The sequence below is a fragment of the Haliotis cracherodii genome, unplaced genomic scaffold, assembly GCF_022045235.1.
Source record: "Haliotis cracherodii isolate W230 unplaced genomic scaffold, xgHalCrac1.p SCAF_2, whole genome shotgun sequence".
Lineage (NCBI taxonomy): Eukaryota > Metazoa > Mollusca > Gastropoda > Lepetellida > Haliotidae > Haliotis > Haliotis cracherodii.
In genome coordinates this window covers 35,280,183-35,306,599 of record NW_027266275.1, presented here as the reverse complement: position 1 = coordinate 35,306,599, position 26,417 = coordinate 35,280,183, and the positions used below count along the sequence as shown (strand labels likewise).

The following is a 26,417-nucleotide window of genomic DNA, read 5'->3' as shown; positions in this document are numbered from 1 at the left end:
AACAGCAGTCATGATGAACAGCTAACATTGCTCCCTTACATTGCAAAGGTTAACTCATGTCACAACACTTGGGACCTTTACAAGCTTGAAAGGTTGAACATGCCATAATTGGAATTTTTCTCGACCGATTTCATAGAAGTTAGATTACATTTCAAGAGGCAGATGCTACGTTTGTGATGAAAGCAAATGATACCATTTGATCAAAAACTGCTGACACCCAATACTACATCACAAAATCAGGGATGTGAATGGATATTTTCTGTTTCAGCTGAAACTTCTTTTTCAATGGAGTGTGGTCAGATTTTAACAAATTTGTGGATACTAAAATTCACAGACATTCACGGATCCATGGAAGATTCTCATCCCTGCAGAATGCATACCTGTCAACTCTCATGAATTTGGTGTAAGACCAGAGACCATATAATAGAATAATAATAATAATCCCTCATTTTATGCTGCAATTGTTAACTATTATATATAAACAAATATACCAAATCTACTACGAACGCCACAGAAAACTACGATCCGGTAAATTGCACAGGAACTCAGGAAGTGTAAATAAAACTCATCCAGAAGCAAGGAAGACACTTGTAACATATCACCATATTCCCGATGTTCACAAAATATATCTCCAGATTAACTTCATATCTTATAATAAGTCCAGACTAGATTTACTTGCAAAAATGCATGATCACCGCCTGGTGTAAATGCTTTTACTATTAGGCCAGAAACAAATGACGCCATATTAATGTTTTTATTTCATGTAAATTCGCTACTATTTTGTAATGCTAATAGTTCCAATGAATTAAAAATACACATTAAACTACGAGCGTTGTTCAATGAATTTTCGATGCGTCCGACAATGTGCTTCGAAGGAATCAAACCTTATTGGGTTTAAATTCCAAAGCAAAGAGGACGATTGTAATTTTACAATCGTTATTTAATATTACCCGATTAGTTTGATATTTCAGCATACAAATAATTAGGTATTTCAGGTAACAACATAGCTTCAACGAGCATAGTACCAGATATATACTAGTATATCGTAAACTGTTGTAACGTTTGTAGTTTTCAAAACTGTTTCATCATAGTTTTCTATTTATATCTGATCAATGAAAAACAAACTTTAAACTCTAACCTTGAACGAGGCATGCAACTATTACTATTAAAACAAAACAAAACATCACAAACTCTGACATATGTAAATGTATTTTTCATAGAAAAGGACAATAGACCATCTTTTTATTTTACTGAATGACACCTTCGACCTTGTTGTCTCGAACTTCTCTCCCGACGACTGCCGATATAATCCTTCTTCATAATCAATACTTACACGGCATAAAATAAATAATTGATTAACTGTAGTCATGATTAATACAGACAAAATCTACAGAAGATAACAAATATGTAGTATTGTAGTATGTAGTATATGAGCGATATGTGATAGAAGCCTAACTGAAACAAAGTTAAACTTACGAAGAAATGGCGAAATCAATGGTAAAAAAAATACGCGTCTTACAAAAACAATTCTAATATCATACACTATAAGTCACATTGTAGAATGTTTCAAACGATATATGTGGTTGATAATCACAGAATAAATTCATGTTATGTCATCTGCTATATGGTAATTTACTTAAAATATGTGACGTAAAATATGGCCTTGTGCCAAAAATCATACAAAAAAAACTACGGATCGTACCTTAATAACTTTGGTACCAAGCCAAAGGGGAAATCGTGATGAATGTAAAACTTTTTAATTCAGGACCGATAATAGGAACACATTCGTCTGAAAGCATGCGAAAATTAAGAGTTGGGGTGTAATTATTTCGGGAAAATTCAGATTTAGTCCCATTTCTGGAGTCAAATTCTGAAATTTCGCATCCGCCCTAAATTTGTTAATGGCACCAAGCCAATTTTTAACATATCTCCTTCTTATACACCTAGATAACCAAGGACTTTCATTGCGAATTAGAGGTCATTATTGAAAATCAAAATCTTCCCTTTTGCCGATTTTACATGTGCGCCATTTTGTTCTCTCGGACAAAGACAAAGCGTGATCACAGCCATCAAATACAGTGACAATGACATGCTTTAGGGCACCAACAAATCTCAGTTGTAATGTTAACAATGTTAAGAAATACATGAGTGTAAATATGTATTGTGAAATATATCTTTTGCATGGGAAAAAAAGGCGACGATGACTGCAGTGAACGCATTTCTGCTCGCTTCCGGACAGGCTGCGCAGTACAAGCCGTAGCACTGATTGTTTCGCGCATAGGCTAGAGGGCCGTCCCTCTATTATATGGTCTCTGGTAAGACTCACTCTTTTTCAACAAAACTCACTCTCTCATGCATTGCCACGGTAACCTCACATCTATTCATCCAAACAATTTTTAAAGACATTGTGCTTTAGTTTTGTGCTGAAATGCCTTGTTTCTCATTGCAACTGTCATAGCACTTGTGTCATTATTTCTACATCTCTCTGTTATGACTACTTACACACACACAAAAAATCAACCAGAGTGCTCCAAAATACTGAGCAGAGTGGTTAAAAGCATTAAAGTTGCACAAACCAAAGCTTTGCCAAAGACCCGACCTGGGCCTGTGGCCCCTAGACACTAGCTATTATCTCACCCAAAAATAAAATACCAGCTTCTGATTGGTTAAGATGCAAGCAATTATTTTCCATGTAGCCCGCTTATGTACCCTGCTTGAATACACCTTAGGTAAATTGCTTATCTCATATAAGAATTGGTGAGCTGAAATGAACTGATGTTTATCTCATGCATTGAGAAAAGGGAAGTAACTCCATTCATTTGTGTCATCTTCTAGCGTCAAATTAGCTGAATCAAAGTGTTTTACTCAGTGAAACGTTTGGTCATATATTCTGGGTCCACATGCATAAATGTTGGTGTGATAAATATGTTGTCAACTGATCCCTCGGGGCCAGTTTACCCCAATTATGTTTCGAGGTTTGTCAACGCAACGCTCGTGAGTTTCACAAAGTGGTAAATGTATGAGACCTGCATTTATTTGGTCTTTCCTCCCACATTAAGCTGACATGATGTGATATAACTGCAGTAAAGTTCAAAGTGGCATTAAATCACATTACATACATGACATGTATGACATATTAATTAGTGATTACATTATTGGGATAAGACCAGAGGACTATGAAATGTCTCTCAGAGATGACATCCCAAGTTCTCCATCTCTTCTTGGTCGTCATACCGATGACACATATTGGTTCACATTAATTGGGTGCTCTCACTTTTTATATAGCTAGATTATTGAAAAGTGCACTCTCACTGTGCTTGTTCTGTCACGAACATTTCTGATATCAATACAATGTGCATCATGTCATCATCCAAATATGTGACCTTGGGTTATCTCCCTTTCATTCCTGTCATTTCTATACAAAGTAGACTGGTGTCAAGGCAAAGTGATGATAACAAGTGTTATCCATACTTGATATCATCTACTGATATCCATCCCTTAATACATTGTATACAGAGACTCACTTTTCTTGTCACCCTATTTAATCGACTGACCTATATCTTCTCACTGGCTAGATTTCACATATCTGTTTAAGTCAGCAAGTAAGCTTTTAATCAAGGAATAAATATTTTATCAAATTTCCAAATCTTGCCAATTATATTTTTATTTTATTTTTAGTAATACAGTTATTACATCTAACATCATATTTTAAATCTCAATGTCATACATAAAGTGTGCATGGAGTAGCTGTTACATATAGCATAATTATCATAAATCATAGTTAATACAGGGTTCCTAAACAATAAATGTAAAGAAGACAAGAAGGCATGGAACCTTGTAAGTGACAGTTTGTTTTACCGAGACCCCAAATTACCACCTTGCAAGCACAGCATGAGTGTGCATCACTAAGTGTAACTAGCAGCCCCATCCCACCATTTCCTGAATGTCCCCAAACATATCATTGGAAAATTGACCTCACACATCATTTCCAGTTCATGAAAACACATGCAATACAACTGTGAAAGAGAAAGCTTCATGCCTGTAGCTACCTTATAAACAAAGTCAAAAGCACTTATGGTTTAATGACCTTGACCTTCAATCTCGGCCATGAGCTCCCTAGAGATGACGTAATTGACATTTTATCAAATGCCAATTCATAAATACCCCAGTTATTGTGTACACATACTGAGTGACCTTCACCGTCAATGTCAGAAAAATGGCAGCAAACGCATTAAGTTATGAGCCCCTATTACAGTGGGCTGCTAAAAGGCAAGTAAATTTGTCAACATAGCAACTTTGCAGATTTGAATACTTTAGGGCATACTTTATCACAAACACTTGACAAAAATTAATTTGAAAAAATGAAATTACATAAAACAGACGATAAAAAATGACGGTCGAAATCATCTCCAAAATGAAAAATAGAGGGAGTCCCCTTACTGGGGTTTAAAAGGGTTCCCCGTGTTTGACACGCTGTGGAATTACAACAATCATGCCTGTTTCTTACTTACTTACTTATATTGGGGATTTTACGTGCACTTTCCAACTGCAAGCGGATATCGCACATGGGCCTGCCAGGGCATTTACTGTGTTTCCGAAAGGGGAAGAGGAAGTGGTGGGGCAACCCAGGAGGGGGTTTAATGGTTGCTTATATAGTCATTTTGAGATTTTGAATGAATGCCAAGAGTGGGTAGGGGGCGAATTAAGGGAGCTGTATGTGGTGGGTGGTTTGTTGGTTTACGTGATTTTGGTTTCATTAGTTTATTTGGGGTTTAAATGCGACTAATTAGTCCTGTTTTAATTAAGTATATGCCTAAGGCTTTGAATTTTTCTAATTTATTTTGTGGATTTAGGATTGATTCTAGATTAAGTGCAGTATGCCGGTTTCTGCCTCGGATTGTTTAATACAATATACATCTTTTTTTTTCTGTCTGCTCATCCATTTGATCACTGAATCCACAACTTGTCCCCTGAGTCACAACACTGAAGATGCCTTCAGTTGTTTACTCAAGAGGATTAATCCTGGACAGGCATTCATTGTGTGGAATAGGGAAGAAGGCAGCTGGATGTTAGAAATAAAATGTTAGTTACCTCATGTTAATTTTAGTTACCTCTTGTTAATTGTTATTTTAATTATTTACAACATCAAGATCAAATGTCATTTCACACATTCAACAATTTATGCAGCTTGCTATAGATTTTTGGGAATTAATTCATAAACAATGAACAAATCTGAAAAAAAAAAATATATATATATATATATATATGCAATGTTGTTATTTTTGTAGGAGTAACAGAAATGGCAGAAACAGTATATGTCTAAAGGCTAAGAATCACAAGACAGATAAAGGCAGCAAACGAATCAACCGAAGAAAACAGTTGTCTCTGCTGCGCCGCTATCTTTAGGCCACGCCTCAAATAGGTTTGTTTTGGAAGCTGATTATGGAGCATGTGATTTCAGCACTTTCACTTGGACATTTGAATACTAAAGGAAGAGAATTTACGGATGTCATCTTCTTTGGCCGAAGCCAAATCAATTATTCCAAGGAAACTCAGGGCTAAATGGGCATCTAAATTCCAAAACTCAACGATAGCAAAACACCTTAAACAAATAGTAACAAAAAATCAACACAAAGTCTCAATGTACCACCAAAAAAAATAATGGACAGGGCTGTAACTAGACTCCACAGTGGTCACACAAACGGCCATAAGCCCAAAATTAAAAAGGTCACTACCCTCACTGTCCTATAGTGGAGGACATTAACCATGTAATTTTTGATTGTACACACTACAACATACACTGCAACAAACTCTTAAGTGAAATAGGCACACACATTACCACAATTCAGCAACTGCTAACTAATTCTTCCAATCATTACCACAAGCAAATTGAAAAGAACACTTTAACTTTACTTTTAAAGGCCCCTATCCCCAAATAACCCCATTATTATTGAGTTATCACTTATATCCCTTTCTAAACCTTCACCTACGTCATGGGAAATTTGGGGGGGGACATACATTTGTAAATTAACATTTTTTAATCATTCTTTCATATGTTTCTAGGTATGCCCAGAGTATGAAATCGGCAACACTGGAAGCACTCGTTAAATCTACATCATCATCATCATCATATCATCATCATCATCTTCATCATGAGAAACACATAACATTTCGGAGTATATATACTGACTCCTTCATCAGGACGATGTCTATGACTTCTGAATGCCATTCAAAGGCTTGAGTAAATACTTTCTACCCATGTTACGACTTTTTCTCTCTTGGAAATTAACTAAATGTATCTAGGAAAACAGATCGTCGCAACAAAATTGCAATCCTTTTTTTCAGTTTACCAGTACATGTCCTTTAAAGACAGGTATGAAGGTGAGTCACTGAATATGTGAGTTATCATCTGTATCACTATTAACTGATAACATATCCGTTGATAAACTGTCAGAATCTGAACAGTATCAAGCATGATTGTCATGCTATGTAGCAAGATCAAATAGCATACATGTATTAGATTTAAAGGTAGAACTCACGTGCTCATTCCAACCTGCTTAATGTCAAAACAACACTTCCACTATCATGTTTAGCATTGTGGATGTTGTTTACCCATAAGCCCTTGTGTTTCAATATACGCTTACTCAAAATGTTGTTGAGGTAATTATAACACTATTATTAAAAGGGACTACTACTTTGATATATTTATGTCACATGTTACTTTAGCTCTTCCAGCCTTTAGGTGCTGCTCAATGGCTTCCTTTAAATGGAATTATTGACAGGCATCCTCTTCATCAGTAAAACACCAGCAGTTTATTTCTAATTCAAGACTAAAAAGAAATTCTAAAATGAAAATCAACATTTTTTATCACACTAATAAACAAACATAATTGTTTCTTGTTTGAATATGTTATTTTCTTTAATCCTCGAAAAGATTATTGTAATATTATATACATCTACATGTTTCAGACAAACTTGAGCTACTTACAGGTATTTGTTTTCAGCTTCATAATGTGAAACAATAAATTGACACTAAAAGAGGGCTCTAATTGTAATTTAGGCCTTCAGTTTGATGAGTGACTGATTTTACTACTGGGCCCCCAACTGCAGACACAGCTGAGGAAACTGCAAGCTGTTCATGACATCTACAGAATAAATCATCACTGATCCAATCCTTGACTTGACATTCCCTTACCTTGACCTGGCCAAATGCTATTGTGATGGCAGCAGCAGATGTGAAAGAGTTGATGACGGGATAGGAAATAAAATTAACAAGGATTCCTGAAATAAAGAAAATATGTGGATTTATCTTTTCTTCATGTGATGCTGATTAAAAGACATCAAAAGATCTTGATCAAAATAACTGATTAAGAAATAAGGACTATTATTCATTTAACATTGATCTGATAAAGTATTACATTATTCATGATTCTATTTAAAATAATATGTTTTTTCAACGCCAGAACAATTTTTCGTAAATGGGTCTATGGTACATGCTCTAAAATATGCAAAAACAAAAATCAAAGAAACTAAAAAACAAGCCTGTTTTGGTTTTATTAACAAAATTTATCCCTAAATCAATCATCACAATGTTTTACTGTTTACTGCATTCAGTATCTTACAGAGAAGAAATTGGTGTGGCCTTAAATTTGCAAGAAATGTATCCTACCTAAATTGAGAATTCCCATTACAAACTGTACTAGTCCACACATGAGACTGAGAACAACGGCATACGTGCCATCGTTTTTGATTGGAGATGTTGCGAAGGCCCCTGTCATGAGGGACATGATGGCCGTGGGCCCCAGGGTGATGTCCTTGGATGTCCCCAGGAGACAGTAGATGAAGCACCCCATGAAGGAGGAGTACAGCCCATACTGGAATACAAGGATGGAAGGTGAAGGACAAGCATAGACATGCAGTATACAGCTCAATTCTTGGTACCAAACAGCCACAGGTCTTTAGCTCACTGGGCTGCATTAGATTTGTGCTGTCTTATCGCAACAACAGGAGGACTTGGAGAGTGGGGATAGACCTTAGACCTACCTGAGGAGGTAGACCAACAAGCTAAGCATAGGAGAGATTTGGAGTGTGGGGTTAGACCTTAGACCTACCTGAGGAGGTAGACCAACAAGTTAAGCATAGGAGAGATTTGGAGTGTGAGGTTAGACTTTAGACCTACCTGAGGAGGTAGACCAACAAGTTAAGCATAGGCGAGATTTGGAGTGTGGGGTTAGACTTTAGACCTACCTGAGGAGGTAGACCAACAAGTTAAGCATAGGCAAGATTTGGAGTGTGGGGTTAGACCTTAGACCTACTTGAGGAGGTAGACCAACAAGTTCAGCATAGGAGAGATTTGGAGTGTGGGGTTAGACCTTAGACCTACCTGAGGAGGTAGACCAACAAGTTAAGCATAGGAGAGATTTGGAGTGTGGGGTTAGACTTTAGACCTACCTGAGGAGGTAGACCAACAAGTTAAGCATAGAAGAGATTTGGAGTGTGGGGTTAGACCTTAGACCTACCTGAGGAGGTAGACCAACAAGTTAAGCATAGGAGAGATTTGGAGTGTGGGGTTAGACTTTAGACCTACCTGAGGAGGTAGACCAACAAGTTAAGCATAGGCGAGATTTGGAGTATGGGGTTAGACCTTAGACCTACTTGAGGAGGTAGACCAACAAGTTAAGCATAGGCGAGATTTGGAGTGTGGGGTTAGACCTTAGACCTACTTGAGGAGGTAGACAAACAAGTTAAGCATAGGCAAGATTCAGAGTATGGGGTTAGACCTTAGACCCACATGAGGAGGTAGACCAGCAAGTTTAGCAGAGGCAAGATTTGGAGCTAGAGATTTGACCTACCTGGGGAGGTAGGCTGGCAAGTTTAGCATTGGCAAGATCTGGAGTGTGGGGTTAGACTTTAGACCTACCTGAGGAGGTAGACCAACAAGTTTAGCGTAGGCGAGATTTGGAGCGTGGGGTTAGACCTTAGGCCTACTTGAGGAGGTAGACCAGCAAGTTTAGCACAGGCAAGATTTGGAACTGAAGGTTTGACCTACTTGAAGAGGTAGACCGGCAAGTTTAGCACAGGCAAGATTTGGAACTGAAGGTTTGACCTACCTGAGGAGGTAGTCCGGCAAGTTTGGCATAGGCTAGGCCCTGTGGAATGACAGTCAGCCCCACTGTGAGACCAGCGATGAGGTCACACTGCAGATCACGAACACTGGGAAATAAAACATCAACATTCAAAGGGCAGCAGTTCACCAGGACACACAAGGCAACCGTAGTCTCCACACATCTTGTTAAACTGTTTCAGGTGTCTTTCCATCAGCATACTAAAAGTATTTAAGCATGCACAAGTGGTGTGGAAATAGTGCTATATAGTGGCATAGTTATTGTTGTTGTTGTTGTTGTTGTTGTTGTTATTGTTGTTATCAGATTAAAACAAATAAATGCAGCAAAGAGGGTTTGAGTGATCCTGGCACAGTCAGGATGGTAAGGCTCATCATTAGCTCAAGGACCTTGCCTTCTCTACATGCAGCCCAGACAGCGAATGGGACTTCTCCCAGGATGCGTTGCTTAGTAAAATCCACCAACAACTTTTTAGAGAATGTGAAGACTCCCCAACATTGCAGCCTTCGGTGTTACCCAGATTGTCAGAAGGGCTGTATTCCTGACAGCAAACCCACATACTCTCCCAATGTCAGTCAACAGATTGGGAGGTACCAAACCTAAGGCACCAAGAACTATGGGGAGTCGGACAACTTGGTACTTGGGATGCAAGCGTGACATTTCGAAAGCAGGGTCCGCATATTTGCCACGTTTTTCCTGAATCTTGTCAAACACATTAGTGTCAAAAGGGACAGAAAATTCAATTGATATAAACTATTTCATTGTATTCATCAAAAAGGACAAGATCAGGTTTGTTGGCATGGACACGTCTGAGGCTGTATACGGCCTATTCCAAAGAATTTTGTAGTTATCATTTTCCATGGCGCCCTCTACATATTCTGGGTCGTACCATAGATGGACCTCTTGTCAAAACCACAAACATGGCGAAGATGTAATAAAATGATGGCGCTAATCCATCATGTAGCTTTTATGCTGTGACTGTGCGTGCCCAAGCTGGGCATCCACGGACAGTCTCATTAAATTCATTGCATAATCTACATTTCATATTTACTTATTGATGCAAAATATCACACATTGACGGTTTCGAGCGGGAAGTGTCAGGTCTTGCGCAGCAAACAGAAAGCCTTCTGTTTCACTTTTCAGGCCAGCCAACTTCATCCAAGTGAAGGACTCTGCAGGGTTGCCTATCTTCTCAACACACTGCACATAAATGTGATACAGTGGTCGTTCAGATAGCCTCTCCCTGAGTCCGGGCTGATTTGATGCTTTCCAACATTACAGAACCATCAACAAAATCAACAATGACACTGAGATTATGTCCCACATCCCTGACTCATAAAAGAAAACTGTGGCATGCCTTGTTTTTATCATGAGTTTTAATATGCTTCACAAGAGGATCATAAGACAAATAAGTGTGTACAATTCTATCATGAAGAGCCTCCACGTTATTCAAACCATGCTTTCCATGGTAAATATAAGCAATTGTCTGACATGATTCTTCGTGTGAGGGTGTCAATACCCTGAATTTCTTGTTTCGTCTAATCAACAACAACAAAAGAATACAAAAGGACGGGAACAGCATAAGTATTTGTGGATTTGACTTTATTGCGAACGTTCAGCTCTGCATGAAGTCCAGATTTTCTTGAGTCTTCATTTTTACTCTGCCCGAAGTTTTTTCTTTGATATGGGCATTCTGGAGTTTGTCCCTAACCTGCATCCCTAATAACGTATAGGCCTGACCATCAATGTTGCATTTGTCGCATCCAAAGGACACGCCCATATCATTAGAAAGGGACTTGACAATGAGAATCTGTTTTTTTAGTGTGGATCCATTGGCAATAAGTTCAAGGTCATCCATGTAAAGGAGGTGCGTAAGGGGTGTTGGGGATCTGTGCTGAGGAGGTATAGGATGATAACCTTCCTGTTTGCTGAGCAAAAAGCTTAAACGAATTAGTGAAAAACAGAAAAGCAAAGGACTAAAAGATTCGCCCTTAAATATTCCTCTTCTAATAGAAATGGGTTCCGAAGTTACCACCTGCCCCTGCAAATGCATTTCAAGTTGAATTGACCCGAAAAATCATTAAAGACGTGACTAAAACAAATAGCCGCTTGGGGAGGTCAATACATTCCAGTGACTTCAAAATCAATTATTCAACATAACTTTAAAAGTACTGTATGTTTTTAGCTTTCTGACAAATATTTCCTCATGGTATTTCAGCTTTCATTTGGACAGTCAACCACAGATACTATAATGTGTTAATCTGCATATAGTCATGAATTTCAACAATGTACCAGAATAACTCTCATGAATAATCAATGAAACCACTGCACGAAACATGAACGTTAATCAATACCAATAATAAAGATTATAAAACTAGTTGTCATGGTGACAGCATCTCCTCATTTCAAATAAATAATCATTTGTGCTGTGTGTATACGTTTGTGCAAACCTAATACAATGAGGTTATTTGAATGTGGTGACTGGCTTTCAAAGTCATTTTTTGTTGTTGCCTCAATAGACAAGCATGGGTTGCTGGGGACCTTATCAACGAGGAAGGTCCCTGTTTTTCTTTCTCAACTGAAATTTAACAAGTAAAGTCAGGTGAACCATTATAGCTTTATGACCTATGGTAATCACTAAAACACTAATCATTTTTACAGCATATTATTAGATCTTCTCTGACTAATTGGCATCATGGTTGCATTTTGTAACCATGGAAAAACAGAAATACTGATATACTGATATACTGAAATACTGATATACTGATATACTGATATACGTATACGAATATCCTGAACAACTATTTTAAAAAATAGACATAAGAAGGTAAGATTCACAGATTTTAATGCAATGCATGGTAAACCTTTCCTTAGCCTAAAGCATCCACATTTGAATAGGTCTAAACCAGAGCTGTGTGGGACTGATAGTATAGTACAGAAAAGGGAGATTTTATCAGGATCTCCACAATTGGTGAGAGTGAATGAGTTTGATTTAAAGCCACTTCAGGACAGATCAAAAGGCAAATGTAAAAGTTCCAAGTATTGTCACCATGGTTACACAAGTGAGCTCAACATAATTATGGTAACACCCAAAAATATACAGCAGCATATTGATGAGAACAGCATACCTAATGTGTGAGTGAATTGTGTGAAATGATAATCTACATTCGGATGTGAAATTACAGTGTGCAGAAATGCCTAATATTCACATATACTCCTAATACTCTATTAAATGTCACTTGTAGGACAACTTGAGTTCAGAATCCAGAGTAAAGGCGGACTTCATTGAACAGATTTTAATATGATGATTAAAAAAACTTAATCAATTTGTGACCGTAAATTTGGTCAGATATTTCGTCGGATACAGATCAGTCATGCTTCCAGTTTTGACAGATTCCAGTGTAAATTGTACAAATTCTAGATTTCATTCTGTTCCAGCAATCCCAGATGTGATTTCGTACAAAGTGTGATATATTAACTTTATTAACATAAATATTCACAATGATAAAATTACTCTTATATTTTAATAAACTGAAAATATATAAACATGCTATGACAATACATATTTCATGCTTTAAACAACGTGTTCATGTTGCATGAAGTATTCACTAATAAATTTTGAAAATGAACAAAAGAATTATGATGAAAATTTAAAATGTTGACAGTTTCTATAGGCATTTGTTAATAATATCAAAGCAAAAATTGTATCATTTTGTGTCTGGGGTTATCGTGATCAATATCATCTAGGGTCATGTGACCAATATCAACTGGGATCATTTGACCAATACTAACTGGGGTCATGTGACCAATACTAACTGGTTTCATGTGACCAATACTAACTGAAGTCATTTGACCAATACCAACTGGGATCATTTGACCAATACTAACTGGGGTCATGTGACCAATACTAACTGGTGTCATGTGACCAATACTAACTGAAGTCATTTGACCAATACCAACTGGGTCATGTGACCAATACTAACTGGGGTCATGAGACCAATACCAACTGGGGTCATGTGACCAATACCAACAGGGATCATTTGACCAATATTGAATGGTATTATGTGACCAACACCAACCAGGGTCATGTGACCATGTGAAGCTATGTTAGCACTAAGACAATTTTTGCTCCCATACTTACATTAAACTTAGCGCTAAGATCTGTCCACGGAACAGGATCCTGGTATGCTTGGTAACAATGTTAGGGAGCAGTTTCCCTGAGGCCCCATTCCTCAAAGTGATCCAAGTGTACGACAATCATAAATCAATGCTAAGTATGGGAGTAATTAATGACTGTCTTAGCGCTAAGGTCACTTTGTGGAACTGGGGCCTGATTAAGCCTGATACCACATTACCTGTATTTCGGTATCCACTTGAGACTGGGGACCTTCTTCTTGAGGGTGTTGAGGGTGCAGATGCCAGCTCCACACTCCTTGATCTTGGCACTGAGCTGAATGTTGACCATGTCGGGATCCTCGTCCACAAAGCCAAGCTTTGGCTGCTCCATGTTAATGGCCCCGTCGGGATCCAGAGACTGAAACAAGTAGAATATGTCTGCTACAAGGGGTGACATATCTGGTAAGGAAAGGGACTCTGTTCAGTCAGCAGTGAGTGGGTACCTGGTAGGATGTGAAGGTAATATGTCTGCTGCAAGGGGTGACATATCTGGTAAGGAAAGGGACTCTGTTCACCCAGCACTGAGTGGGTACCTGGTAGGATGTGAAGGTAATATGTCTGCTGCAAGGGGTGACATATCTGGTAAGGAAAGGGACTCTGTTCAGTCAGCAGTGAGTGGGTACCTGGTAGGATGTGAAGGTAATATGTCTGCTGCAAGGGGTGACATATCTGGTAAGGAAAGGGACTCTGTTCACCCAGCAGTGAGTGGGTACCTGGTAGGATGTGAAGGTAATATGTCTGCTGCAAGGGGTGACATATCTGGTAAGGAAAGGGACTCTGTTCAGTCAGCAGTGAGTGGGTACCTGGTAGGATGTGAAGGTAATATGTCTGCTGCAAGGGGTGACATATCTGGTAAGGAAAGGGACTCTGTTCAGTCAGCAGTGAGTGGGTACCTGGTAGGATGTGAAGGTAATATGTCTGCTGCAAGGGGTGACATATCTGGTAAGGAAAAGGACTCTGTTCAGTCAGCAGTGAGTGGGTACCTGGTAGGATGTGAAGGTAATATGTCTGCCGCAAGGGGTGACATATCTGGTAAGGAAAGGGACTCTGTTCACCCAGCAGTGAGTGGGTACCTGGTAGGATGTGAAGGTAATATGTCTGCCGCAAGGGGTGACATATCTGGTAAGGAAAGGGACTCTGTTCACCCAGCAGTGAGTGGGTACCTGGTAGGATGTGAAGGTAATATGTCTGCTGCAAGGGGTGACATATCTGGTAAGGAAAGTGACTCTGTTCACCCAGCAGTGAGTGGGTACCTGGTAGGATGTGAAGGTAATATGTCTGCCGCAAGGGGTGACATATCTGGTAAGAAAAGGGACTCTGTTCACCCAGCACTGAGTGGGTACCTGGTAGGATGTGAAGGTAATATGTCTGCCGCAAGGGGTGACATATCTGGTAAGGAAAGGGACTCTGTTCACCCAGCAGTGAGTGGGTACCTGGTAGGATGTGAAGGTAATATGTCTGCTGCAAGGGGTGACATATCTGGTAAGGAAAGGGACTCTGTTCACCCAGCACTGAGTGGGTACCTGGTAGGATGTGAAGGTAATATGTCTGCTGCAAGGGGTGACATATCTGGTAAGGAAAGGGACTCTGTTCACCCAGCAGTGAGTGGGTACCTGATAGGATGTGAAGGTAATATGTCTGCTGCAAGGGGTGACATATCTGGTAAGGAAAGGGACTCTGTTCACCCAGCACTGAGTGGGTACCTGGTAGGATGAGATAGTAATATGCCCGCTGCAAGGGGTGACATATCTGGTAAGGAAAGGGACTCTGTTCAGTCAGCAGTGAGTGGGTACCTGGTAGGATGTGAAGGTAATGTGTCTGCTGCAAGGGGTGACATCTGGTAAGGAAAGGGACTCTGTTCAGTCAGCAGTGAGTGGGTACCTGGTAGGATGTGAAGGTAATATGTCTGCTGCAAGGGTGACATATCTGGTAAGGAAAGGGACTCTGTTCAGTCAGCAGTGAGTGGGTACCTGGTAGGATGTGAAGGTAATATGTCTGCCGCAAGGGGTGACATATCTGGTAAGGAAAGGGACTCTGTTCAGTCAGCAGTGAGTGGGTACCTGGTAGGATGTGAAGGTAATATGTCTGCTGCAAGGGGTGACATATCTGGTAAGGAAAAGGACTCTGTTCAGTCAGCAGTGAGTGGGTACCTGGTAGGATGTGAAGGTAATATGTCTGCCGCAAGGGGTGACATATCTGGTAAGGAAAGGGACTCTGTTCACCCAGCAGTGAGTGGGTACCTGGTAGGATGTGAAGGTAATATGTCTGCCGCAAGGGTGACATATCTGGTAAGGAAAGGGACTCTGTTCACCCAGCAGTGAGTGGGTACCTGGTAGGATGTGAAGGTAATATGTCTGCTGCAAGGGGTGACATATCTGGTAAGGAAAGGGACTCTGTTCACCCAGCACTGAGTGGGTACCTGGTAGGATGTGAAGGTAATATGTCTGCTGCAAGGGGTGACATATCTGGTAAGGAAAGGGACTCTGTTCACCCAGCAGTGAGTGGGTACCTGGTAGGATGTGAAGGTAATATGTCTGCTGCAAGGGGTGACATATCTGGTAAGGAAAGGGACTCTGTTCACCCAGCACTGGGTGGGTACCTGATAGGATGTGAAGGTAATATGTCTGCCGCAAGGGGTGACATATCTGGTAAGGAAAGGGACTCTGTTCACCCAGCACTGGGTGGGTACCTGGTAGGATGTGAAGGTAATATGTCTGCCGCAAGGGGTGACATATCTGGTAAGGAAAGGGACTCTGTTCACCCAGCACTGGGTGGGTACCTGGTAGGATGTGAAGGTAATATGTCTGCCGCAAGGGTGACATATCTGGTAAGGAAAGGGACTCTGTTCAGTCAGCAGTGAGTGGGTACCTGGTAGGATGTGAAGGTAATATGTCTGCTGCAAGGGGTGACATATCTGGTAAGGAAAAGGACTCTGTTCAGTCAGCAGTGAGTGGGTACCTGGTAGGATGTGAAGGTAATATGTCTGCCGCAAGGGGTGACATATCTGGTAAGGAAAGGGACTCTGTTCACCCAGCAGTGAGTGGGTACCTGGTAGGATGTGAAGGTAATATGTCTGCCGCAAGGGGTGACATATCTGGTAAGGAAAGGGACTCTGTTCACCCAGCAGTGAGTGGGTACCTGGTAGGATGTGAAGGTAATATGTCTGCCGCAAGGGTGACATATCTGGTAAGGAAAGGGACTCTGTTCACCCAGCAGTGAGTGGGTACCTGGTAGGATGTGAAGGTAATATGTCTGCTGCAAGGGGTGACATATCTGGTAAGGAAAGGGACTCTGTTCACCCAGCACTGAGTGGGTACCTGGTAGGATGTGAAGGTAATATGTCTGCTGCAAGGGGTGACATATCTGGTAAGGAAAGGGACTCTGTTCACCCAGCAGTGAGTGGGTACCTGGTAGGATGTGAAGGTAATATGTCTGCTGCAAGGGGTGACATATCTGGTAAGGAAAGGGACTCTGTTCACCCAGCACTGGGTGGGTACCTGATAGGATGTGAAGGTAATATGTCTGCCGCAAGGGGTGACATATCTGGTAAGGAAAGGGACTCTGTTCACCCAGCACTGGGTGGGTACCTGGTAGGATGTGAAGGTAATATGTCTGCCGCAAGGGGTGACATATCTGGTAAGGAAAGGGACTCTGTTCACCCAGCACTGGGTGGGTACCTGGTAGGATGTGAAGGTAATATGTCTGCCGCAAGGGTGACATATCTGGTAAGGAAAGGGACTCTGTTCACCCAGCACTGAGTGGGTACCTGGTAGGATGTGAAGGTAATATGTCTGCTGCAAGGGGTGACATATCTGGTAAGGAAAGGGACTCTGTTCACCCAGCAGTGAGTGGGTACCTGGTAGGATGTGAAGGTAATATGTCTGCTGCAAGGGGTGACATATCTGGTAAGGAAAGGGACTCTGTTCACCCAGCAGTGAGTGGGTACCTGGTAGGATGTGAAGGTAATATGTCTGCTGCAAGGGGTGACATATCTGGTAAGGAAAGGGACTCTGTTCACCCAGCACTGGGTGGGTACCTGGTAGGATGTGAAGGTAATATGTCTGCCGCAAGGGGTGACATATCTGGTAAGGAAAGGGACTCTGTTCACCCAGCACTGGGTGGGTACCTGGTAGGATGTGAAGGTAATATGTCTGCCGCAAGGGTGACATATCTGGTAAGGAAAGGGACTCTGTTCACCCAGCACTGAGTGGGTACCTGGTAGGATGTGAAGGTAATATGTCTGCCGCAAGGGGTGACATATCTGGTAAGGAAAGGGACTCTGTTCACCCAGCAGTGAGTGGGTACCTGGTAGGATGTGAAGGTAATATGTCTGCTGCAAGGGGTGACATATCTGGTAAGGAAAGGGACTCTGTTCACCCAGCAGTGAGTGGGTACCTGGTAGGATGTGAAGGTAATATGTCTGCTGCAAGGGGTGACATATCTGGTAAGGAAAGGGACTCTGTTCACCCAGCACTGAGTGGATACCTGGTAGGATGTGAAGGTAATATGTCTGCTGCAAGGGGTGACATATCTGGTAAGGAAAGGGACTCTGTTCACCCAGCAGTGAGTGGGTACCTGGTAGGATGTGAAGGTAATATGTCTGCTGCAAGGGGTGACATATCTGGTAAGGAGAGGGACTCTGTTCACCCAGCAGTGAGTGGGTACCTGGTAGGATGTGAAGGTAATATGTCTGCTGCAAGGGGTGACATATCTGGTAAGGAAAGGGACTCTGTTCAGTCAGCAGTGAGTGGGTACCTGGTAGGATGTGAAGGTAATATGTCTGCTGCAAGGGGTGACATATCTGGTAAGGAAAGGGACTCTGTTCAGTCAACAGTGAGTGGGTACCTGGTAGGATGTGAAGGTAATATGTCTGCTGCAAGGGGTGACATATCTGGTAAGGAAAGGGACTCTGTTCACCCAGCACTGGGTGGGTACCTGATAGGATGTGAAGGTAATATGTCTGCCGCAAGGGGTGACATATCTGGTAAGGAAAGGGACTCTGTTCACCCAGCACTGGGTGGGTACCTGGTAGGATGTGAAGGTAATATGTCTGCCGCAAGGGTGACATATCTGGTAAGGAAAGGGACTCTGTTCACCCAGCACTGAGTGGGTACCTGGTAGGATGTGAAGGTAATATGTCTGCTGCAAGGGGTGACATATCTGGTAAGGAAAGGGACTCTGTTCACCCAGCAGTGAGTGGGTACCTGGTAGGATGTGAAGGTAATATGTCTGCTGCAAGGGGTGACATATCTGGTAAGGAAAGGGACTCTGTTCACCCAGCACTGGGTGGGTACCTGGTAGGATGTGAAGGTAATATGTCTGCTGCAAGGGGTGACATATCTGGTAAGGAAAGGGACTCTGTTCAGTCAGCAGTGAGTGGGTACCTGGTAGGATGTGAAGGTAATATGTCTGCTGCAAGGGGTGACATATCTGGTAAGGAAAGGGACTCTGTTCACCCAGCAGTGAGTGGGTACCTGGTAGGATGTGAAGGTAATATGTCTGCTGCAAGGGGTGACATATCTGGTAAGGAAAGGGACTCTGTTCAGTCAGCAGTGAGTGGGTACCTGGTAGGATGTGAAGATAATATGTCTGCTGCAAGGGGTGACATATCTGGTAAGGAAAGGGACTCTGTTCACCCAGCACTGGGTGGGTACCTGGTAGGATGTGAAGGTAATATGTCTGCCGCAAGGGGTGACATATCTGGTAAGGAAAGGGACTCTGTTCACCCAGCACTGGGTGGGTACCTGGTAGGATGTGAAGGTAATATGTCTGCCGCAAGGGTGACATATCTGGTAAGGAAAGGGACTCTGTTCACCCAGCACTGAGTGGGTACCTGGTAGGATGTGAAGGTAATATGTCTGCCGCAAGGGGTGACATATCTGGTAAGGAAAGGGACTCTGTTCACCCAGCAGTGAGTGGGTACCTGGTAGGATGTGAAGGTAATATGTCTGCTGCAAGGGGTGACATATCTGGTAAGGAAAGGGACTCTGTTCACCCAGCAGTGAGTGGGTACCTGGTAGGATGTGAAGGTAATATGTCTGCTGCAAGGGGTGACATATCTGGTAAGGAAAGGGACTCTGTTCACCCAGCACTGAGTGGATACCTGGTAGGATGTGAAGGTAATATGTCTGCTGCAAGGGGTGACATATCTGGTAAGGAAAGGGACTCTGTTCACCCAGCAGTGAGTGGGTACCTGGTAGGATGTGAAGGTAATATGTCTGCTGCAAGGGGTGACATATCTGGTAAGGAAAGGGACTCTGTTCACCCAGCAGTGAGTGGGTACCTGGTAGGATGTGAAGGTAATATGTCTGCTGCAAGGGGTGACATATCTGGTAAGGAAAGGGACTCTGTTCAGTCAGCAGTGAGTGGGTACCTGGTAGGATGTGAAGGTAATATGTCTGCTGCAAGGGGTGACATATCTGGTAAGGAAAGGGACTCTGTTCAGTCAACAGTGAGTGGGTACCTGGTAGGATGTGAAGGTAATATGTCTGCTGCAAGGGGTGACATATCTGGTAAGGAAAGGGACTCTGTTCACCCAGCACTGGGTGGGTACCTGATAGGATGTGAAGGTAATATGTCTGCCGCAAGGGGTGACATATCTGGTAAGGAAAGGGACTCTGTTCACCCAGCACTGGGTGGGTACCTGGTAGGATGTGAAGGTAATATGTCTGCCGCAAGGGTGACATATCTGGTAAGGAAAGGGACTCTGTTCACCCAGCACTGAGTGGGTACCTGGTAGGATGTGAAGGTAATATGTCTGCTGCAAGGGGTGACATATCTGGTAAGGAAAGGGACTCTGTTCACCCAGCAGTGAGTGGGTACCTGGTAGGATGTGAAGGTAATATGTCTGCTGCAAGGGGTGACATATCTGGTAAGGAAAGGGACTCTGTTCACCCAGCACTGGGTGGGTACCTGGTAGGATGTGAAGGTAATATGTCTGCTGCAAGGGGTGACATATCTGGTAAGGAAAGGGACTCTGTTCAGTCAGCAGTGAGTGGGTACCTGGTAGGATGTGAAGGTAATATGTCTGCTGCAAGGGGTGACATATCTGGTAAGGAAAGGGACTCTGTTCACCCAGCAGTGAGTGGGTACCTGGTAGGATGTGAAGGTAATATGTCTGCTGCAAGGGGTGACATATCTGGTAAGGAAAGGGACTCTGTTCAGTCAGCAGTGAGTGGGTACCTGGTAGGATGTGAAGATAATATGTCTGCTGCAAGGGGTGACATATCTGGTAAGGAAAGGGACTCTGTTCAGTCAGCAGTGAGTGGGTACCTGGTAGGATGTGAAGGTAATATGTCTGCTGCAAGGGGTGACATATCTGGTAAGGAAAGGGACTCTGTTCACCCAGCAGTGAGTGGGTACCTGGTAGGATGTGAAGGTAATATGTCTGCTGCAAGGGGTGACATATCTGGTAAGGAAAGGGACTCTGTTCAGTCAGCAGTGAGTGGGTACCTGGTAGGATGTGAAGGTAATATGTCTGCTGCAAGGGGTGACATATCTGGTAAGGAAAGTGACTCTGTTCACCCAGCAGTGAGTGGGTACCTGGTAGGATGTGAAGGTAATATGTCTGCTGCAAGGGGTGACATATCTGGTAAGGAAAGGGACTCTGTTCAGTCAGCAGTGAGTGGGTACCTGGTAGGATGTGAAGATAATATGTCTGCTGCAAGGGGTGACATATCTGGTAAGGAAAGGGACTCTGTTCACCCAGCAGTGAGTGGGTACCTGGTAGGATGTGGAGATAATATGTCTGCTGCAAGGGGTGACATATCTGGTAAGGAAAGGGACTCTGTTCACCCAGCAGTGAGTGGGTACCTGGTAGGATGTGAAGGTAATATGCCTGCTGCAAGGGGTGACATATCGGGTAAGGAAAGGGACTCTGTTCACCCAGCACTGAGTGGGTACCTGGTAGAATGTGAAGGTAATATGTCTGCTGCAAGGGGTGACATATCTGGTAAGGAAAGGGACTCTGTTCAGTCAGCAGTGAGTGGGTACCTGGTAGGATGTGAAGATAATATGTCTGCTGCAAGGGGTGACATATCTGGTAAGGAAAGGGACTCTGTTCACCCAGCAGTGAGTGGGTACCTGGTAGGATGTGGAGATAATATGTCTGCTGCAAGGGGTGACATATCTGGTAAGGAAAGGGACTCTGTTCACCCAGCAGTGAGTGGGTACCTGGTAGGATGTGAAGGTAATATGCCTGCTGCAAGGGGTGACATATCGGGTAAGGAAAGGGACTCTGTTCACCCAGCACTGAGTGGGTACCTGGTAGAATGTGAAGGTAATATGTCTGCTGCAAGGGGTGACATATCTGGTAAGGAAAGGGACTCTGTTCACCCAGCTGTGAGTGGGTACCTGGTAGGAAGACATCTGGTATGGGAACAACAATATAATGGATGGGCTTTGTTTTTCGGCAGTAGGAAGTTCACGATTATTTTATTTTCAAGATAAAGAAATAAGATATGCTCGTCTGAATGCTTCGCCCACTTGTACCAAGAAGTTGGACGCCTTGACACGGATTGGCTGATTGGAAGTTCTCCTGACGTGACCTCCTGCAGAGGTGTCCTCAGATCTTCACACAGGTATCAAGAGTAAGATATCTGATGTTAATGAGATTGCAAGCCTGCCTCTATCAGGTGACCGTTCACTCCACGTCAGTGGTCATATTATCACCTTTGCAATGTCTTGTTTTTTTGACAAGGCACCCTTCATGTTAAACTGAAGATTTATCATAATGCTGTGTTGAACTAACAATCTGTATTTTGTCCTTTTCCTTCTATTTCAAGAGCATTTGATTTTAGCAAACTACCCTAAAATAAATCCTGACAAATTTCAATATTGTTTCATTCTGGTTCCCAACTCTTAGCATATTGACCAAAGAAAAATCAATTAATTTATTTATCAGTAAAACAATTAAGTAGTCTGACCTTAGCATCATGTGATTGTTAATAGGCATAAATCCTAAAGCATTGGGAAAGTCTGGAAGAACAGATACAATGGGATGTGAGGAAGTCAAAGAACACATAACTCCTAATTCATAACTCGTAACACAAAAGGGGGTTCTGCAGATATCATGAATCACATTAACATCATTCAGGCCACAAAGTCTTGTTTTCATCATTTATCAAAACAACAACTGTAATGGAAAATCAAATGTCATTTTGATTTTGATTATGATTTCCCAACCTCTCAAACCCCAATTCCACCAAAACAGCCTTCAAAAGATTCCAGGGTTGCATTGGTGGCCTAGTCGTCTAATGCGCCGCGATTCGCTGTGCAGAGTTGCGGCCCTTGGGCACGCATGAAACCTATGATTGTTGGTTCGAATCCCGGTTCGCCCCGATTATGTTTCTAGGTTTGTCAGCACCATACCCGTGCTCGTGGGTTTCACCAAAGTGGTAAACGTCTGAGACCTGCATCTCTCTGGGCTTCCCTCCCACATTAAGCTGACACGCCGCGATATGACTGGAATACTGTTAAAAGCCGTGTTAAACCCAACTAACTCACTCACTCACTCACTCACTCACTCACTCACTCACTCACTCAAAAGATTCCAAACCTCCCAGTCTTATTCGCAAAAATATATTATACACCTTTAATAAGGGTTGAGACAATAATTAGGACTGGACTGGACTGGTGAGAAACAAGAATAGTTTTTCATGCTGCCTGAAGTATGGGTGTTGTCCTTACACACATAATGCTCAGATCACTTTGAAGTATGATATCACATCCTGGCCGGGTCATGTGGCCATGTCAATACTAATGTTACAGCTGTAACACTCGGGTTACATTGTCCACAGGATACTTAACATATTTCCCTTTGTGGTTGAAATCATCATGTGAGGAAGTTTGATAGCAACATGGTAACAACAAAGAAAGAAATGTTTCCGATCCGATTTTGATGCTTACAATTCAGCCTGTGAACTGAAAACATTAACTTTATCTAGATTTTAGCATGAAGTGGACATATACAGCCACAGTGATACACGCATCCATACAGGCTGTTCCGATATAGCTAGAAACTGAACTATTGCTGTAGTCAAAGGTGGCATGAACAAAATACAATCACATTGAAATAAGATCTATTACTTTCGATATGATATCTCAAGAGCTGAAGATCTGATGACACCTATAGGTGGCCATACTAGTGAGCCAATCAGTCTGGAGGCTTCTTAGTTCTTGATACCAGTAAGCAAAACACCCAGATCTTCCTATCTGATTTCTGTATCTCTAGGGGCGATCGGGTAGCCTAGTGGTTAAAGTGTTCTCTCGTCACGCCGAAGACAAGAGAAGAGTACAATGTGTGAAGCCCATTTCTGGTGTCCCCCGCCATGATATTGCTGGAATATTACTAAAAGCAGTTTAAAACCATACTCACTCACTCTATCTCAAATTAAAGCTTCAACGACCTTTTCCGAAAGTAAATAATGAAGTCCTCTCTATTATATTGTTGTGGATAGTTCATACACCCTGTTGTTTTTGAGCACCATGGCAACTACACCCAAAAGGGTGTAAATGAATATCAAAGGAATATTTGTGTTCGGCATGTATAGTCTTTTGTGAAAATCAAATTATCATTTATATCATTTACATGAAACAACACACCTTCTGTGTATTTCAGTATAAACACTAGCAGTGTGTTTGCATGCTATCTCAGTGACAGAACTTTTCTTGTCAAGGGCAGTTAATTCACATACAATCTCATTAAAATCAGATCTAAATTTTCGCTACCACTAAACAAAGATCTGAGGACATCCCATTACGGGTCACGTCAGAACGACCTTTCACGCATTTTAACCAACCATGAAATGACTGACAAGTAATCAACATTGGCCAATCAGAAGGTAGCTTTCTCGAGCTAGTTTCAAACTGGCGACTACGCTTCGAAACATATTTTGACGTATTCTCGATAAAAAAATTGAAAACTGATAAAAAGAACATTCTGGAATGGCTAATAGATGGCTTAGATTGTATGGGTATAATCATAAAACCTGTAACTGTCGTTCGGAATACCCCGCGTTAAATATATTGTGGTTGCATGATTAGAAAACACATCCTGACTGTCACTTTCATGATCTGGTAAGCAACGCTCTGATTGGTTGGATGAAAGGTCGTTCTAACGTGACCCGTAATGGGATGTCCTCAGATCTTTGTTTAGCGATAATCAGACCTAAGATCTGATTTTAATGAGATTGATTCACCTAGAGAGTGAGAGTGGTTTCCCTTTGACTACGAACAATGAAACATCTGATAAAAGTGAGCACCATAGCATGTATAGCCTGGATGGCATACTGTTTGGGAATCATTTAGTCCATGAATAAATATTCCATTAGGAATAATAAAGGAAAACAATTCAAGTTTATTCTTCAGTGTCAGTGACTGTTGTGGACAAAATACTTAAGATATATAAGGCTTGGTCAAACACCATTGTGTCAAACTTTGATTTGTCGAACTTATTGTTATCTCGAAGTAAAAGCTTGTTCCCAGCGTATTCCTTTTTTATTCATCATTTTCAGTTATGTCGAACCTCGGTTAACTTGAATTATTTACATTGGTCCCTTCAACAGGTTCAACTTTGACAAAATGCTGTTTGACTGTAGGTTGATTCCCATTACATTACTTCCCAAATTATCAGTTTTACTATGCTTGTTGTAAGTGGCGACTAACAGGATCGGGTGGTCAGACTCGCTGACTTGGTTGATGCATGTCATCAAATCCCAACTGCGTGGATCGATGCTCATGATATCAATCACTGGATTTTCTGGTCCAGACTCAATTATTTACAGACCGCCGTCATATAGCTGGAATAATGCTGAGTGCGGCGTAAAACAACAAACAAACGAACATCAGTTTTGCTCTCAGAGTGCACAGCATAAACCCAACGCAGCTGCGGGACATCCCGTATGTGTGAAGCATACTTGAATTTTCGTAGTATTTTGCTAAATGGCCATAAAAATCAAAGTAAGTCAATTGTTCTGAGGTTCAGTTCTCATTCAATGTGTTTCGAGATGGACTTAGACACAAAACAACATCATGTCTAATGCTTGAAAATATTATTACACATTTTGATTGTGTGTCAGTGTATGTTCAGGATTTCCTTCAAACATCTACCAAAAGGATGTTTGTTCAATCTCATCAAAATCAGACACAGCTTTCTGACTGGCTAATGCTGACTTCGTGTCTGACATGACACGTAATATGATGTCTTCATATATCTTGTTTAGCAGTAGAGATCGAGAGTTAAAATCAGATCTTAGCTTTCTGATTGGCTAATGGTGACTTCGTGTCTGACGTGACATGTAATATGATGTCTTCAGATCCTTGTTTAGCAGTAGTGAGAACTAAAATCAGACCTTACCTTCCTGTCTGACGTGACGCGTACTATGATGCCTTCAGCATGTTCAGATCCTTGTTTAGCAATAGCGAGAACTAAATGCCGATCTTAATTAGATTGGACGTTTGATCAATGTGTTTGATGCAATCTATCTGACATATGGCCATACTGAGATTTCTTTCCCAGGTAGATAGTTTATCTTTCGCTAGATGTGATATCCTACATAGTGACAGTTTGCAGGAGATTGCTTAACATGCTTCAAGTGCAAGTCTCGTGGGTCTCGCTTTGCAGAATTGGATAGATTATAACATCGTTAATGAAAATATCATATTCAAAACATAGAAAGCAGAGTGTAAATAAAGTCAATTTGCACTTCAGTCCTGCCTATCAATTGTTCAAAGATTGAAACAAATGTACAGCAGAGGCTGCAGACATTTTGTGGCAAGAAAACTCAACATGGCCACTTTACACATGTTAAAACTTTGGGGCATACTTAATCATAAAAGCTTGACCCATATTAAATTTGAAAGTGAAAATAGTGTAAAAGAGAAAATAAAAACTGCAGACACACGAAATCATCCCCAAACGAAAAGCAATCGGTCACTTACTAAGGATTAAAACAGGTTGCCAGTGTTTGATGCACTGAAGAATTTCAACAGTCAGGCCAGCTCCCAGTCTGGTAGTATTTGCCTTGGATTTCTCTTAATAGCATTATTGGGTTTCTTCTGTCTGCTCATTTGTTTGATTACTGTGTCCACAACTTATGTCAAGTTCCAATCTCATTAAAA

The 26,417-nt window shown here is 41.7% G+C and overlaps 1 protein-coding gene across 1 annotated transcript in view; it reads right to left on the bottom strand.

Annotated features, from left to right (window-relative positions):
* LOC139468029 (sodium-independent sulfate anion transporter-like) overlaps positions 1 to 26,417 on the bottom strand; it is a 53,559-nt gene that overhangs the window by 14,879 nt on the left and 12,263 nt on the right. The window contains exons 2-5 of the mRNA XM_071249699.1: positions 13,478 to 13,656; positions 9,111 to 9,213; positions 7,670 to 7,874; positions 7,196 to 7,281 (exon numbers count right to left, since the gene is read on the bottom strand). Coding sequence (XP_071105800.1) covers positions 7,196 to 7,281; positions 7,670 to 7,874; positions 9,111 to 9,213; positions 13,478 to 13,656 — 573 coding nt within the window. The remainder of the gene's footprint in view (positions 1 to 7,195; positions 7,282 to 7,669; positions 7,875 to 9,110; positions 9,214 to 13,477; positions 13,657 to 26,417) is intronic.